Below are 18,518 nucleotides of genomic sequence, written 5' to 3'. Positions count from 1 at the left end.
CCCCAATCCCTCCCAGAATCAGGGTCTTTTCCAGTGAGTCAACTCTTTGCATGATGTGGCCAAACTATTGGAGTTTCAGCCTCAGCACCAGTCCTTCCAGTGAACACCCAGGACTGATCTTTAGGATGGACTGGTTGGATCTCCTTGCAGTCCAAGGGACTCTCAGGAGTCTTCTCCAACACCACAGTTGAAAAGCATCAATTCTTCAGCACTCAGCTTTCTTTATAGTCCAACTCTCACATCCATACATGACCACTGGAAAAACCATAGCCTTGACTAGATGGACCTTTGTTGGCAAGGTAATATCTCTGCTTTTCAATATGCTATCTAGGTTGGTCATAACTTTCCTTCCAAGGAGTAAGCATCTTTTAATTTCATGGCTGAAATCACCATCTGCAGTGATTTTGGAGCCTAAAAAAATAAAGTCTGACACTGTTTCTACTGTTTCCCATCTATTTCCCATGAAGGGATGGGACCAGATGCCATGATCTTCGTTTTCTGAATGTTGAGCTTTAAGCCAACTTTTTCACTCTCCTCTTTCACTTTCATCAAGAGGCTTTTGAGTTCCTCTTCACTTTCTGCCATAAGGGTGGTGTCATCTGCATATCTGAGGTGATTGATATTTCTCCTGGCAATCTTGACTCCAGCTTGTGCTTCTTTCAGCCCAGCATTTCTCCTGATGTACTCTGCATATAAGTTAAATAAGCAGGGTGACAATATACAGCCTTGACGTACTCCTTTTCCTATTTGGAACCAGTCTGTTGTTCCATGTCCAGTTCTAACTGTTGCTTCCTGACCTGCATACAGGTTTCTCAAGTGGTCAGGTGGTCTGGTATTCCCATCTCTTTCAGAATTTTCCACAGTTTATTGTGATCCACACAGTCAAAGGCTTTGGCATAGTCAGTAAAGCAGAAATAGATGTTTTTCTGGAACTCTCTTGCTTTTTCGATGATCCAGCGAATGTTGGCAATTTGATCTCTGGTTCCTCTGCCTTTTCTAAAACCAGCTTGAACATGTGGACGTTCACGGTTCACATATTGCTGAAGCCTGGCTTGGAGAATTTTGAGCATTACTTTACTAGAGTGTGAGATGAGTGCAATTGTACAGTAGTTTGACATTGTACAGGAGACAGGGATCAAGACCATCCCCATGGAAAAGAAATGCAAAAAAGCAAAATGGCTGTCTGGGGAGGCCTTACAAATAGCTGTGAAAAGAAGAGAAGTGAAAAGCACAGGAGAAAAGGAAAGATATAAGCATCTGAATGCAGATTCCAAATAATAGCAAGGAGAGATAAGAAAGCCCTCCTCAGTGATCAATGCAAAGAAATAGAGGAAAACAACAGAATGGGAAAGACTCTCTTCAAGAAAATTAGAGATACCAAGGGAACATTTCATGCAAAGATGGGCTTGATAAAGGACAGAAATGGTATGGACCTAACAGAAGCAGAAGATATTAAGAAGAGGTGGCAAGAATACACAGAAGAACTGTACAAAAAAGAGCTTCATGACCCAGATAATCACAATGGTATGATCACTCACCTAGAGCCATCCTGGAATATGAAGTCAAGTGGGCCTTAGAAAGCACCACTATGAACAAAGTTAGTGGAGGTGATGGAAGTCCAGTTGAGCTATTTCAAATCCTGAAAGATGATGCTGTGAAAGTGCTGCACTCAATATGCCAGCAAATTTGGAAAACTCAGCAGTGGCCACAGGACTGGTAAAGGTCAGTTTTCATTCCAATCCCAAAGAAAGGTTAACAACCTATACATAGATGTAAAAAACATTATTTGCCAACTGAACATAAGCAGTGGTTCTGTGCCACTACAGGGGGGAGATTTTTTTAAGAACCTTCACTCTGGAGGCCAGTAACAATTGTTTTTCAGTCACTAAGTTGTGTCCAACTCTGTGACACCATGGTCTGCAGCATACCAGACTTCCCTGTCCTTCACTATCTCTTGGGAGTTTGCTCAAACTCATGTCCACTGAGTCATTGATGCCATCCAACCATCTCGTGGTACTTAATTTTAAACCAAATAGTCCTGGTGGTTATCTATTCAAAAATTTTCTTTAGATCTCCCTCAAAATATTTCTGTAACTATGACCTTCTTCAGGCCTAAAAACCATACTTCCAGAGGTTAACTAGAACAATGTTATGGTCATCACTTCCAAACTTTCCTATTTGAGAGACAGTTAAGAGAACTGTGTTTTTTAATGGGTCTCAAATGTAGAAGGATAAGACTAGCCTACATAGGCCTTACAATTAGCTGTTATAATAGGATTTGCCTTCCTATAGACTTCAATAGCCTTAAGATATGTTACACAGCACAAAATTCACTCTTTTAAAGTGTATAGTTCTATGGAATCACATAGTTATGCAACTATTACCACTAAGAACTGTTAATTATCCCCCCAAAGAAATATGTATTCCTATACCCTTTTGTAGACTCTGATGCAGCCTTTTAAAAAACATATTTACCCTTATTTTGTGTTCACACAATAAATTAGCTAATATCAACATGACAAAATGCTTAACAGATTAAATATTTCATGAATTTTCAGATTTAATCTCATAAAGCTTCCTTACTTTCTGGCACATTATATGTTCCATGTTCACCATGTATCTTCCTGCCCTAGGCAAGGGTAAGCCAACTCTGCAAGGAGCCCTGATTGTTTTTAATGGAATATGATCTCATTTTAACTATTGGACAAAGCAGGCCTTAGCCCCATCTTAAAACAAGTTGCCAGTTGGTAGGAGAAGCAAAGGGGATGTTCAGAATATGTGCCTTGGGCAGGTATGAAGAGCCTCTTTCTTCACCTACAGTAGGAGTTTGATCACTATGAAAATGACACTTCTTTTGGCATGCAGGTGTAGAGGTTGGATCTGGAGGTCATCCAAGTCAGCACTATCTCACACTCAGTCTCTAGTAAATGAGGTACAAGGGCCAGAAGATGTTGTGGGAGGAAGTAAACAAGCCAAGTGGTAGTACAGATTCAGTAGCCACTGCCACACCTGAGAAGCCCTTGCCTGGGGCTAGTAATAGGTTGTGAAAAGTGCCATAAGAGAAACAGGAGAGATGTTGTGAGGGGATGGTAGTTGATATATTTGTCAAGGAAAGTTAGAGGAACTGCCGTTTTTGTTCAAAACTGAAAATGAGGAACTAACTTTTGACAAGGGCTGGTGATGGACAGGGAGGCCTGGCGTGCTGCGATTCATGGGGTCGTAAAGAGTCGGACACGACTGAGCAACTGGACTAAACTGAACTGAACTGGGGAAGAACTTTGCAGACATACGCAACAGCAAAAAGTCCTGAAATGGGAAAAAGCTGTCCAAAAGCTGGAAGGAAGTGTGGTGTCTTGAGAAGAAGTTGGAGGGATGAAAGGAGGCCACGTATTGACCACTTCTTAGATTGTAGTAAAAATTAGTTAAGTGCATCGGAAAGCCATTGAAGGATTTTAAGCAGACTTATTGCATTATCAAAACTACATTAAAAAAAAAAAAACTACTAGCTTTTATACAGAAAATGGATTATCTTTTATATTTTGAGAAGGATTCAGATGCAAGTGATGACAAAAGATGACAGGTGAGGTTGTGTCCCAACCTGTGAGTTATAAATTCCTCGCGTAAATTAAAATCACCTTAGAAAACTAACCATGCCCTTTCCTTTTCATTACCACCTTGTTCTCTCAATTCAGCATTTCAAAGCATGTCCTCAGGATGCTAGTTTTAGCTGGCCCAGTGGTAACAGGAGGTGCTTGCCTGAGAGTTCTTTCCCACGAAGGCGTCAAGCTTGCCCCGTTGCCTACCAGGTGGGTCTGGTCTCCAAAGTTTCGGCTTTTAAATCAGTCTGAGGCCTACACCAGCCGAAGGAAATGAAACGACACACCAATATCCCTCTCTTGCACAGTCTTTGAGACCAACTAAAATTCCTTACACGAAGATGACGACAACACGACAGCAGGTACTCACGAACCCACTCACACCAGAGGCCAAGCCCCTGCCAATGCGCCTGCGCACGAGGCGGCGATGGGCGGAGCTTGTGTGCTGACGGAGGAGAGGCGTGCGTGCGTAGGAGCGTGCTTGCCTAACGGTTCAGTCAGTAACGGTCGCTGGGCTTCACGCGTCTACTGACATCGCTATGTAGGTTTTCGTAGTGTACCTTAAAAAGCGACTTAAAGGTCGTGCGTTGCGCATTCCGGCCTTGGGCCACACGATAAGCGTTTGTGAGTGACTGGGACCGGAGCGAAAGTGGTGGCTTGGGGCAGGGAGACGTTTTAAAAACCTCTTGGTGCCCCAATCTCTAACACTGATAGATACACGCGTCGGTTTTCTACCCCTCTACACCTGGCGAGCAGGTATTTTTTTCCTTTGGCTTCCCCCTTCTGACATTCTGCAAACTCAAGAGGCACTTCCATAGATATGAGAGTGATTAGTTCAGGGAGAGTGCTTCCTCTGAAATTACATTGTCTCTATCAGGTTCACAAAATGTCATCTGTCAAGGAGCAGCTTATTGAGAATCTAACTGAGGAAGATGAAGTCTCCCAGAGTAAGGTCACCATTGTTGGAACTGGTGCTGTAGGCATGGCGTGTGCGATTTGTATCTTGCTGAAGGTAAGTGATAAGCTTACCCTTGGGCTGAAAATAAATAAGCACTGATAGGTCTTGTAGATGTTGAGCGCAGGGTTGCAGGGTTAACCCCTTGACAGGAAAGAAGTATCACCTGATTTTTTACTTAAGAAACATTTATTTAGAGTTTACCATGTGTGAAGCATTGCCAGGCTGTATAAATTTATTCATAGGAGATACATTGATTACATTATTTTGTTAAGATTAAAATGTAACCTTAGCAAAATAATTTTGCTAATATTATGGGCTTCCCCGATGGCTCAGCTGGTAAAGAATCCACTTGTAATGCAGGAGACACAGGAGATCGGAGTTCAATCCATGGATTGAACAGATCCCCTGGAGGAGGAAATGGCAACCCATCCCACTATTCTTGCCTGGAAAAAATCCATGAACAGAGCATCCTGGCAGGCTGCAGTCCAAAGGGTGGCAAAGAATTGGACATAACTGAGTGACTAAGCACACATATGTGTTTAGTCAGACTATTTAAATTTATTCATAGAAACATGTATTACATTATTTTGTTAATATGATATAATGTTTTCTGTTAAAGTAATTCATCACTTTGCCTTTCTTGAAGAGTAATGTATGAAAATCATATTTCCCAATGGCTTATACTTACATTTTTTAAATTATATAAGCATTACCTGCTCATTATAAAACAAAAGCACCAAATTTGATAAAATAACAATGGAAGTCCTTTAATTTTCCTTACTATTTCCAGAATATCTTTCCACGTGCCTGTTGGCTATTTGTATAGCTTTGAAGACGTGTCTGTTTCAAATCTTTTGCCCATTTTTAAATTGAGTTTGTTGTTGTAGGAGTACTTTTTATATTCTAAATATTAACTGCTTATTAGGGTAAATGATTTTCAAATACTAGGTTTCCCTTGTGGCTCAGCTGGTAAAGAATCCACCTGCAATGCTGGTGACCTGGGTTTGATCCCTGAGTTGGGAAGATCCCCTGGAGAAGGCAAAGGCTGCCCACTCCAGTATTCTGGCCTAGAGAATTCCATGGACTGTGTAGTCCATGGCATTGCCAAGAGTTGGACATGACTCAGTGATTTTCATTTCACTTTCAAAATTTTTCACCCATTCCTTGGGTTTCCTTTTTGTTCTGTTGGTTGTGTCCTTTGATACACAAGAGTTTTAAATTAAAAAATTTATTGGAATATAGTTGTTTTACAATGTTGTGTTTCTGCTGTACAGTGGAGTGAATCAGCTATACGTATACATTTTTGTTGTTCGGTTGCTCAGTTGTGTCTGACTCTTTGCCACCCCATGGATTACAGTACACCAGGCTTCCCTGTCATTCACCATCTCCCAGAGCTTGCTCAGGCTCATGTCCACTGAATCAGTGATGCCATCCAACCATCTCATTGTATGTCGTCCCCTTCTCCTGCCTTCAATCTTTCACTGCATCAGGGTCTCTTCTAATGAGTCAGCTCTTCACATCAGGTGGCCAAAGTATGGGAGCTTCAGCTTCTAATGAATATTCAGGGCTGATTTCCTTTAGGATTGACTGGTTTGATCTCCTTGCAGTCAAAGGGACTCTCAAGAGTCTTCTCCAACATCACAGTTCTAAAGCATCAATTCTTTCGTGATCAGCTCTTTTGGTCCAACTCTCACATCCATACATGACCGGATGTGAGAAAAACCATCCAGACCTTTGACTACTTTGTGGGCACAGTGATGTGTCTGCTTTTTATACGCTGTCTAGGTTTGTCATAACTTTTCTTCCAAGGAGCAAGTGTCTTTTTAATTTCATGCCTGCAGTCACCATCTGCAGTGATTTTGGAGCCCAAAAAAATAGTCTGTCACTATCTCCATTGTTTCCCCAACTATTTACCATGAAGTGATGGGACCGGATGCCATGATCTTAGTTTTTTGAATGTTGAGGTTTAAGCCAGCTTTTTCACTCCCTTCTTTCACCTTCATCAAGAGGCTCTTTAGTTCCTCTTTGCTTTCCACCATAAGGATGATGTCATGTGCATATCTGGGTTATTGATATTTCTCCTGGCAATCTTGATTCCAGCTTGAGCTTCATCTAGCCCGGCATTTCCCATGATGTTTTCTGCATATAAGTTAAACAGAGTAACAACATACAGCCTTGACATACTCCTTTCCCAATTTTGAATCAGTTCAAATTGTTCCATGTCCCATTCTAACTGTTGCTTCTTGACCTGCATACAAATTTCTCAGGAGGCAGGTAAGGTGGTCTGATATTCCCATCTCTTTAAGAATTTTCCACAGTTTGTTGTGATTCACAAGACAAAGGCTTTAGCATAGTCAATGAAGCAGAAGATGTTTTTCTAGAATTCTCTTGCTCTTTTCTATGATCCAGTGGATGTTGGCAATTTGATCTCTGGTTCCTCTGCCTTTTCTAAATCCAGCTTGAACATCTGGAAGTTCTCGGTTCACGTATTGTTGAAGCCTAGCTTGGAGAATTTTGAGCATTAGTTTGCTAGCTTGTGAAATGAGTGCAATTGTGTGGTGGTTTGAACAGTCTTTGGCCATTGCTTTCTTTGGGATTGGAATGAAAGCTGAACTTTTCCAGTCCTGTGGCCCCTGTTGAGTTTTCCAAATTTGCTGACATATTGAGTGCAGCACTTTTAACAGCATCATCTTTTAGGATTTGAAATAGCTCAGCTAGAATTCCATCACCTCCACTAGCTTTGTTTGCAGTACTTCTTCCTAAGGCCTACTTGACTTCTTAGGCAGAACCCATTTGAAGAAAGGCAGATTCCAAACCAAATGCATAGTTTCATTAACATAGCTTAAGAAAAATATTTCCATAAGAAAAAAGCATTGGTTTGTTGAGCCATTAGCAGCTCAAAGTTAAGTTCAGGTGTAACCAAGTGTCCCGACAACACAGGATTCAAGCCAAATAATCTCAAGACGGATAAATAAAAATTCCCATCTAGACACAGTCTTGTGAAATTAGAAAATATTAAAAACAAAGAGAATTTTAAAATGATCAGAAAATAAATTTCCTACAGAAAAGGGAGGGGGAGGCAGACTGATTTATCAAGATTTTTCTTTCCTCTTAACTCTATAAAATCAGAGCTGATATGGGCTGCTGCTGCTGCTGCTAAGTCGCTTCAGTCGTGTCCGACTCTGTGCGACCCCATGGACGGCAGCCCACCAGGCTCCCCTGTCCCTGGGATTCTCCAGGCAGGAACACCAGAGTGGGTTGCCATTTCCTTCTCCAATGCAGGAAAGTGAAAAGTGAAAGTGAAGTCGCTCAGTCGTGTCCGACTCTTAGCAACCCCCTGAACTGCAGCCTACCAGGCTCCTCCATCCATGGGATTTTCCAGGCAAGAGTACTGGAGTGGGGTGCTATTGCCTTCTCCGAGGATTAGAAGAGAGAGAGAAAAACGTCTGCCACTTGCAGTTTATTTCCTCCTGCCCCTTAGGGATCCCTAGCCTACCTACCTGACTGTCATTCCTAGCCCCTCTTTTTTGGACTTCCTTCCATTTAGGTCACCATAGAGCACTGAGTATAGAGTTCCCTGTGCTATACAGTAGGTTCTCATCAGTTATCTATTTTATGGATAGTATCAATAGTGTATATATATCAATCTCAGTTTCCCAATTCATCCTACCTCCTTCACCCGCTTGGTGTCCATATGTTCTCTACATCTGTGTCTCTTATTTCTGCTCTGCAAATAAGAGTTCATATGTACCATATGTACCATTTTTCTAGATTCCATATATATGCATTACTATGCAATATTTGTTTTTGTTTTTCTTTTTCTGACTTTGCAGTTCAATTTATCTTTTTATTTTTGTTATTGTGCTTTTGGTGTTATATCCAAAAATCACTGCCAAACCTAATGTCAATAAGTTTTCCCTCTATCTTTTCTTCTAAGGGTTTTATAGTTTTAGGGCTTACATTTAGCTCTTTGATCCATTTTTGGTTAATTTTATCTATGGTATAATGTAAACAGTCCAACCTTATTCTTTTGCATGTGAGTGTGCAGTTATCCCAATACCATTTGTTGAAAATGCTGTCCTTTCCCTATTGAATAATCCTGGCACTCTTGTCAAAAAATACCTGACCACATATGTGGGAGTTTCCCTCCCTGGACTCTCTTGTGTTCCATTGGTCTATATGTCTCTTTATGTCAGTACCACACTGTTTTGATTACTGTAGCTTTGTCATAAATATTGAAATCAGGAAGCTTGAGATCACCTTCTTTATTCCTTTTGAAGATTGTTTTGGTTATACAGAGTCTCTTGAGATTCCATAAGAATTTTAGAATGGAATTTTCTAATTCTTGAAACAAATTTTGTAGTGGTTGCATTAAATCTGAAGATTGCTTGGAGTAGTATTGACATCTTAATAATACTTTATCTTCCAGTCCATGAACATAGGATGTCTGTTTATTTGTTTATTCTTTAATTTGTTTCAGCAGTTTTGTAGTTTTCATTGTTAAGTTTTTCACCTCTCTAAATGTTTTAAAGGTATTTTTAAATCTTTATAACAACCTTAGGAGGCAAGTACTGTTATCATCTCTATTTATAGATGAAAATACTGAAGCATATATGTTAAAGAGCTTGCTCATGGTCAAACGCCTAGGAGGTGAAAGGGCCAGAATTCACTTCCATTTTCTAAGCTCACAGACACTGTGCTCATTTGTTATGCCTGGGCCATATGCCCATTTGTGAAGTAACTGCTGAGTCCAGAAGGAAGGAAGAAACAATTGGTTGGGTCTGGGTGTTTGGTTACTTACCTACCCCTAAGTTGGAGGGCTAGCATTAATTGTAATATACCAAGCCACATGAAGTGGTTTCCCAGAGGTACCTACCTTTCATTTTTGGCCATAAGGATTCATACTAAAAAACAGCTTCAAGTTCAGAAATTAGGCATAAGGGTTAAATATAATAAAATCCTTTGAAAGGATTTCATAAGTTTTTGTTTGTTTTAAAGACGTTATCTGAAGTGGGGAAAAAAAACAATTCTAAAAAACTTAACAATTACTTGAAGGCAAAACAATTAATACTTTTTGCTGCATTCTGTTGTTTACCTTAACTTCTGGTGTCTTTAGTACATTCAGTTCAGTTCAGTTCAGTTGCTCAGTCGTGTGCGACTCTTTGCGACCTCGTGAACCGCAGCACTCCAGGCCTCCCTGTCCATCACCTTCTCCCGGAGTTTACTCAAACTCATGTCCATTGATAAGTGGTGCCATCCAACCATCTCATCCTCTGTCGTCCCCTTCTCCTCTCGCCTTCAATCTTTCCCAGCATCAGGGTCTTTTCAAATGAGTCAGCTCTTCGCATCAGGTGGCCAAAGTATAGGCACATTAAAAGACTTTTTTTCTTTTTGGCCAAGCCTTGCAGCTTGCAGGATCTCTGTTCCCTGACCAGGGATCAGTGAAAGTCCAAAATCCTAACCACTAGGCCACCAAAGAACTCCTGTAAAGAATTATTGTTTTAATACCACTTTTTCTACAAAAATGTAGCACTTCTTTGCAGATTCTTTACCATCTGAGCTATAGGGAAGTCCGATTATAAAATAACCACATAAACTTTTTTCTTTTTCTCTTAAAATTGAAATGGGAACATTTTATTCAGACCTTTCATGTATTTTAGGATTTGGCTGATGAGCTTGCCCTTGTTGATGTTGTGGCAGACAAACTGAAGGGAGAAACAATGGACCTTCAGCATGGCAGTCTTTTCTTTAACACTCCAAAGATTGTCTCTGGAAAAGGTTAGTTTTATAAAATTATTTTCAAAACTTAAAAAAAATAGTGAAGTCTATCAAATTGTTGTCAATAAGTATAAAATTTAAAATAGCACCTTTGTAATTAGGACATATAATTTAGAAGGTTAATATTTTTAAAAAAGAACATTCCATTCTGATTGGAGAATATTTGATAAATATAAAACTATTAAATTTTTAAAATCTCTCTTGTTAATGGTTTTGTGTATTTCTTTACTTTTTTCTATTCATTTGTTTTTTACACAACTGACATTGTATTATATAAATGCTTTTTAAGCTTGTCATTCAGTTGTATATATTTTCCCAAAGATATGCAGTCTCAAATAGTTTTTGTAATATTATTGATACATTTATCTATATTCTTGGTTTTTTTGATGTGTGTATCTATATTTTTTAACCTGTTTTTTAGACACCCAGGTTTCAGGGTATAGTTTGAAGCTATAGAAGAGGAAATGGAGAGTTTAGCCCGATTAGCATTAACATTATGTTTTGGCCAACTAAGAATGCTTAGAGAATTAGGAAAAATAATTATTTAATCATAAAGTATTATATATAGTGTGCTTTTTGGTAATGTGATTCAACAGATCTACTTGCTACTAGAAGCCCTCTTGTCTAACATGATTGGAACTGAAAGTGGTTCAGTTCAGTTCAGTTCAGTCGCTCAGTTGTGTCTGACTCTTTGCGACCCCATGAATCACAGCACGCCAGGCCTCCCTGTCCATCACCAACTCCCGGAGTTCACTCAAACTCATGTCCATCAAGTCGGTGATGCCATCCAGCCATCTCATCCTCTGTCGTCCCTGTCTCCTCCTGCCCCAAATCCCTCCCAGCATCAGAGTCTTTTCCAGTGGGTCAGCTCTTCGCATGAGGTGGCCAAAGTACTGGAGTTTCAGCTTTAGCATCACTCCTTCCAAAAAACACCCAGGACTGATCTCCTTTAGGATGGACTGGTTGGATCTCCTTGCAGTCCAAGGGATGCTCAAGAGTCTTCTCCAACACTACAGTTCAAAAGCATCAATTCTTCGGCGTTCAGCTTTCTTCACAGTCCAACTCTCACATCCATACATGACCACTGGAAAAACCATAGCCTTGACCAGATGGACCTTTGTTAGCAAAGTAATGTCTCTGCTTTTCAATATGCTATCTAGGTTGGTCATAACTTTCCTTCCAAGGAGTAAGTGTCTTTTAATTTCATGGCTGCAATCACCATCTGCAGTGATTTTGGAGCCCAATTACGTACTTTTAAAAGTAAGTGCCTGTTAGAACCATCATAAAATTTTATGTTGACCTGAAACATGTAAATGTACAAGAAGTTCATTTGCTAATTTTCTGATTGGAGGGTAAGACCTTTGAGCATGGCTCAGCTGATTGGAGTTTTTGCAGTATTTTTTTTTTTAAATAGCATACCAGTAATAATCATTTCTATTTCTTTAAAGTACTATAATTAGTTTAAAGATACTCATGAAGCAGTCTAATCACAAAATGCTAATAAATTTTTATGGTTTTTCTTCATTTTTATTTCTTATAACTAAAAGAAAGATTTTTAAACAGCTTTATTTTAACATGTCTTTCTAAAGCATTCAACTTAATTTTCATAGTAACAGTCATTAAAAAATTAACTATGAAATACTTGAGACATAAAAAAGAGCTAGAGCTTAAGTATAACAAACATCAATGCAGCCAGCACATAGCAAAAGAAGTAAAACATTACCAATTCACTTGACACATTCTCTGTTAAATCTATTCACATCTCAATCCTGAATGTCGTGTTTACTATGTATTTCTTTCTCCCTCATTTTTTAGTGGTTTACGTCATATTATGTAATTAATATATCTGGCCTAAATATGTTTGGGTAGAAACATGACAAATTCTTGATATGCAGCAACTCACAAGCTCAGAAGTATATAGACATATTAGAAGTCTACTATTAATGGTTGAGAGTGTTCAGTGTACCTTGGGTATCAGTATGTTTTACATCAGTTAATCCATTGAATTTGTTGAGCAGAGTTAAGTTAAAAAGCTACTCCTATATTAAAATACTTTTAAAAATCATTCAGCTTTTAATTTCTAGTAATATGGCAGGATAAGTACCTGAATCAATCCTTTTGCTATAAATAACAAAACTTCTACAAAAAATATGAAAGAATAAATATCAATACTTAAAGAACTGATAAGCTCTTAGTAAAGTTAAGAAATTTTCAGAACAGGCACTGAATGAAGGCAGGAAATGATAGAGTTAAACAGCACTGTTGCTAGTTTTCACTAGCTAGCATTAGCCAAACCTAGTGAACTTGAATTTTGGTTTTCCCCGCCTCACAGGACTTAACAGACTGGAGACAGCCTAATTTGAGGAGGTGCGTAGGAAATAACCCCATAAAGCAAGTCCCCAGTGGACTACACCAGAGATCAGTAAACTCTTTTCTGTAAAGGGTCACATAGTTGTATTTTAGGCTTTGCGAGCAGCATAGTCTCTGTCAAAACTTGCAGCCCTCCTGTTGTATGTATTAAAGCATCCATTGACAATACATAAGCATGTGGGTGTGGCTATGTTCCAATGAGACTTTATTTACAAAAACAGGTAGTAGAACAGATTTGGCTTGCTGGCCTTAATTTGCCAATTTCTTAATGTAAGAATGACCTGGAAATAATTCCCTTCTCTGTATCTCTGGGAACTACAAGTAAAATTGACTGTCTCAGAAATGCTTTAGTAAAAGAGGGAAATGGCTGCTAAGGATTTGGAGCCACAAGTTGGCCCTTAATTAAATTCCAATAAAAGCTTAGCAATCTTAAGATAGTCTCTGGAGGAAATACATTTTATTTAAGGCTTCAGAGAACTTCCCCAAATAAAGTTTCATGAAAGGTAAACATCTCACAGTATGAATAATTAAATGTACAAGAAAAAATGAGCAGGAACCTACAGAGGCCACAGTAGATTTCTGATAAGGAAATTACAAAACAAATTATAATTTAATTGTGATTATTTAAAGAATAAAGCACAAGCTTGAAAATATCAGTATAAGATAGGAAACTATAAGAAAAAGAACAGATTTTTAGAAATAACCAAATATTAATATAACTTCTGAATATGAAATGGAATGAAATAAAAAATTAATAAATTTAATAATAGAGCAGACATATTTGAAGAAACAAGTGGTGAATCTAAGGCAATTACCCAGAAGATGGCAAGAAGGAGAAAATATGACAGGTTAAGAATCATGGCGTATAGACTGAGACAGTGTAAAATACTACTTAAAAGAGTGAATGAGGCAGAGGAAATACTTGAGAAGATTTTGATTCAGCATTTTGGAGAACTGATGAAAAACAACCCATGGATTCAAGTCAAATGATCTCAAGACGGATAAATAAAAATCCCCATCTAGACACAGTCTTGTGAAATTAGAAAATATTAAAAACAAAGAGAATTTTAAAATGATCAGAAAACAAATTACCTACAGAAAAGGGAGGGGGAGGCAGACTGACTTATCAATAGTAGCAGTGAAAGCTGAAAACAGTGGAATGATATCTTTAATGTGTGCCTGAACTTAGTTGCCCCAGGCATATGAGAGTTTTGTTCCCACACCAGGGATGGAAGCTGACTCTTCTGCATTGGATGGTGGATTCTTCTTTTTTTTTTTTAAACCCTTATGTGGAGGTCTGACTTTCAGTAGATTGCTGTAAGGGAGCCGCTTTGCTACCTATGAAACCCAGGCCCAGAAGCAGGTCCTCTAGGAATGGTTTAGCACCAGGTTCCCAGGAACCATACTGTGCGTGTCAGGGGAGGGGGCAACCTCCTTTCTGGGCTGTACGCTGCGTTCCAGAATGAAGCACTCTCTGCACCAGACCCTAGACCCTATGTGGTGGGTGCATAGCCCCAAGGGACGTGGGTGGCAGCCCAAGGAATGCAGATTCTTAACCACTGGACCACCAAGGAAGTCCTATAATACTTTTTTTAAAAAAAGTCCAATATGGGATACTGAACATCGTGTTTTGGGCTTAATAAGTGAAATATTTTACAACTGGTCATCAAATTTAGAAGGTTCATTTTCTTATGTGAATGAAGAACTTTTTTATGATCTTAAGCATGCTGCTGCTGCTGCTAAGTCGCTTCAGTTGTGTCCGACTCTGTGTAACGCCATAGACGGCAGCCCGCCAGGCTCCCCTGTCCCTGGGATTCTCCAGGCAAGAACACTGGAGTGGGTTGCCATTTCCTTCTCCAATGCATGAAAGTGAAAAGTGAAAGTGAAGTCGCTCAGTCGTGTCTGACTTTTAACAACCCCATGGACTGCAGCACACCAGGCTCCTCCATCCATGGGATTTTCCAGGCAAGAGTACTGGAGTGGGGTGCCATTGCCTTCTCCAGATCTTAAGCATAGCCCCTCACAATAATTGTAATACATTGTCACTCTTTGAATCCTCAAACACACATAAATTCTCAGAATTCTAAACTTCTGATTCATATGGTATTTCTAAGAATCCAGCGAGTTGAGTTGCATTGCCTCAATAAAAAATAAAAAATTGCTTTAATAAAAAATGGAAATGTGGGCTAAAAGGGATGGTAGGTTCTATTATTTTTTTAAACCGGTGTGAACATTGCTAAATCATTAGTGACAAGATTTCCTTCAGGTTATACTAGGTAACACTGTTGTTCAGTCACTCAGTTGTGTCCCACTCTTTGCAACCTCATGGACACCATGAGCAGGCTCAGGCATGCCAGGCTTCCCTGTTCTTCACCATTTCCCTGAGTTTGCTCAAACCCATGTCCATTGAGTCAGTGATGCCTTCCAACTGTCTCATCCTGTCACCCTCTTCTCCTGCCCTCAATTTTTCTGAATGTCAGGGTCTTTTCCAATGAGTCAGCTCTTAATATCAGGTGACCAGTGTATTGGAGCTTCAGCTTCAGCATCAGTCCTTCCAATGAATATTCAGGGTTGATTTCCTTTAGGATTGACTGGTTTGATCTCCTTGCTTTCAAAAGGACTCTCAAGAGTCTTCTTCAGCACCACAGTTCTAAAGGATCAATTCGTCAAGGCTCAGCCTTCATGGTCCAACTCTCACATGAGAACATGACTACTGAAAAAACCCTAGCTTTGACTATAAGGACCTTTGTCAGCAAAGTGATGTGTCTGCTTTTTAATACATTGTCTAGGTTTGTCGTAACTTTTCTTCCAAGGAGCAAGCGTCTTTTAATTTCATGGCTTCCCTGGTGGCTCAAACAGTAAAGAATTCACCTACAATTCAAGATAAGCAGATTTGATCCCTGGGTCAGAAAGATCTCCTGGAGACAGGAATGGCTACCAACTCTAGTATTCTTGCCTGGAGGATTCCATGAACAAAGGAGCCTGGCAAGCTATAGTCCATAGGATCCCAAAGAGTCAGACGTGACTAAGATAACATTACTGTGTGGAAAATTTGTTCATTTGGAAGTGCGAGCCATGACAGTAGTGGGGTATTTTAATACCATCACCATACAATAGACTTTTAAAGAATTAAGGCACAGAGATCATGGCAGTCTTGATCCAAATATTTTCTTTTGTTTCCTTCTTTAGATTACACTGTATCTGCAAATTCCAAATTAGTTATTATTACAGCAGGTGCACGGCAGCAAGAGGGAGAAAGTCGCCTTAACCTGGTCCAACGTAATGTGGATATCATGAAGTCAGTCATTCCTGCCATAGTCCAAAATAGTCCTGACTGTAAGATGCTTATTGTTTCAAATCCAGGTGAGTCTTTTCTATTCCCTTTAACTGCATAAGGATGATATTTCCATTCAGTTCAGTTACTCAGTCATGTCCACCTCTTTGCAACCCCACGGACTGTAGCACGCCAGGCCTCCCTATCCGTCAGCAACTCCCAGAGCTTACTCAAACTCATGTCCATCACATCAGTGATGGTATCCAACCATCTCATCTTCTTTCATCCCCTTTTCCTCCTGCCTTCAATCTTTCCCAGCATCAAGGGTCTTTTCCAATGAGTCAGTTCTTCACATCAGGTGGCCAAAGTATTGGAGGTTCAGCTTTAGCCTCAGTCCTTCCAATGAACATTCAGGACTGATTTCCTTTGGGATGGACTGGTTGGATCTCCTTGCAGTCCAAGAAACTCTCAAGAGTCTTCTCCAACACCACAGTTCAAAAGCATCAATTCTTTAGCTCTCAGCTTTCTTTATAGTCCAACTTTCACATCCATACATGACTACTGGAAAAACCATAGCTTTGACTAGACAGACCTTTGTTGGCAAAGTAATGTCTCTGCTTTTTAATATGCTATCTAGATTGGTCATAACTTTTCTTCTAAGAAGCAAGCATCTTTTAATTTCATGGCTGCAATCACCATCTGCAGTGATTTTGGAGCCCCAAAAATCAGGTCTCTTCAGGATGGGGAACACATGTATACCTGTGGCGGATTCATTTTGATATTTGGCAAAACTAATACAATTATGTAAAGTTTAAAAAAAAAAATCAGGTCTCTCATTGTTTGCATTGTTTCCCCATCTATCTGCCATGAAGTGATGGGACCAGATGCCATGATCTTAGTTTTCCTAATGTTGAGTTTTAAGCCAGCCTTTTTACTCTCCTCTTTCATTTTCATCAAGAGGCTCTTTAGTTCTTTGCTTTTTGCCTTAAGGGTGGTGTCGTCTGCGTATCTGAGGTTATTGATATTTCTCCCGGCAATTTTATTCCAGCTTGTGCTTCATCTAACCCGGTATTTCACATGATATACTCTGCATGTAAGTTAAATAAGCAGGGTGACAATATACAGCCTTGACGTACTCCTTTCCCGATTTGGAACCCGTCTTGTTGTTCCATGTACAGTTCTAACTGTTGCTTCTTGACCTGCATACAGATTTCCCAGGAGACAGGTCAGGTGGTCTGATATTCCCATCTCTTTAAGAATTTTCCATAGTTTGTTGTGATCCACACAGTCAAAGGCTTTGGCGTAGTCAATAAATTAAAAGTAGATGTTTTTCTGGAACTCTCGATTTTTCAACGATCCAGCGGATGTTGGCAATTTGATCCCTGGTTCCTCTGCCTTTTCTGAATCCAACTTGAACATCTGGGAGTTCACGGTTCATGTACTTGTTGAAGCCTGGCTTGGAGAATTTTGAGTATTATTTTGCTAGTGTGTGAGACGAGTGCAATTGTGCGGTAGTATGAACATTCTTTGGCATTGCCTTTCTTTGATATTGGAATGAAAACTGGCCTTTCCATACCATTTCTTTTTTTTTCTTTTTAAAACAATGTCATTTAGCAAATTTATGATAATAAACCACACCCATCCAAAGTACACAATACTTTTGTTTTTTCCCAGCATTATTGGTATATAGTTGACATGTAAGTTTTATGCATTGTTGTTTAGTCACTAAGTTGTGTCCAACTCTTGTGTGACTTCTTGGACTGTAGCCTGCCAGTCTTCTCTGTCCATGGGATTTCCCAGGTAAGAATAAAAGAGTGGGTTGCTATTTCCTTCTCTAGGGGATCTTCCCAACCTAGGGATCAAACCCATGTCTCCTGCACTGGCAGCTGGATTCTTTACCACTGAGCCACCAGGGAAGCCTATCATATGCTGTTTATCATATTTATGTGTGGAATCTAAAAAAAAAAGGTACAGATGAACTTATTTACAAAACAAGTATAGTCACGGATGTAGAAAACAAACTTACGGTTTACCAGGGGAGAGGGAGGGAAGGATAAGTTGGGAGATTGGAATTTATGTATGCACACTACTACACATAAAATAGACAACTAATAAGCACTACTGTATGGCACAGGGAGCTCTAATCAGTACTCCATAATGGCTATATAGGAAAAGAATCTTAAAAAGAGTGGATATATGTACATATATATTGTTTTGTGTGACTTTTATGAGTTAATTCTATCAAGTCTGTATTCTTTATTATACATGGACACAGAAGTCTGTTTCATCTGCTCAGTGATCTACCAGGAGTGGGCATGTGTATAACTGATTCACTTTGCTGTGTACCTGAAACTGACACAACATGGTACATCAGCTGTACTCCAGAAAGGGGCTTCCCAGGTGGTGGAGTGGTAAAGAGTCTGCCTGCCAATGTAGGAGACACAAGAGACACAGATTCAATCCCTGGGTCAGGAAAATCCCCTAGAGAAGGGAATCGCAACCCACTCCAGCGTTATTGCCTGGAAAATTCCATGGACAGAAG

The 18,518-nt window shown here is 39.6% G+C and overlaps 1 protein-coding gene across 7 annotated transcripts in view; it reads left to right on the top strand.

Moving 5' to 3' along the window:
- Window positions 1-3,225: 3,225 nt before the first annotated feature.
- The window catches only part of LOC102412587 (L-lactate dehydrogenase C chain), a 34,239-nt gene continuing 18,946 nt past the window's right edge, over window positions 3,226-18,518 (top strand). The window contains exons 1-4 of one of the 7 annotated variants that reach the window (XM_044943502.2): window positions 3,563-3,958; window positions 4,474-4,608; window positions 10,215-10,332; window positions 15,892-16,065. In XM_044943502.2, coding sequence (XP_044799437.1) covers window positions 3,938-3,958; window positions 4,474-4,608; window positions 10,215-10,332; window positions 15,892-16,065 — 448 coding nt within the window. In that variant the 5' untranslated portion in view covers window positions 3,563-3,937. Of the gene's footprint in view, window positions 3,959-3,994; window positions 4,353-4,473; window positions 4,609-10,214; window positions 10,333-15,891; window positions 16,066-18,518 lie in introns of those variants that run through there. The other 6 variants (XM_044943504.2, XM_044943506.2, XM_044943505.2 and 3 more) reach the window with 6 other exon arrangements.

The sequence above is a fragment of the Bubalus bubalis genome, chromosome 5 (assembly GCF_019923935.1).
Source record: "Bubalus bubalis isolate 160015118507 breed Murrah chromosome 5, NDDB_SH_1, whole genome shotgun sequence".
NCBI lineage: Eukaryota > Metazoa > Chordata > Mammalia > Artiodactyla > Bovidae > Bubalus > Bubalus bubalis.
The sequence above is the reverse complement of the archived record's forward strand: the minus strand, read 5'-3'. Positions and strand labels throughout refer to the sequence as shown.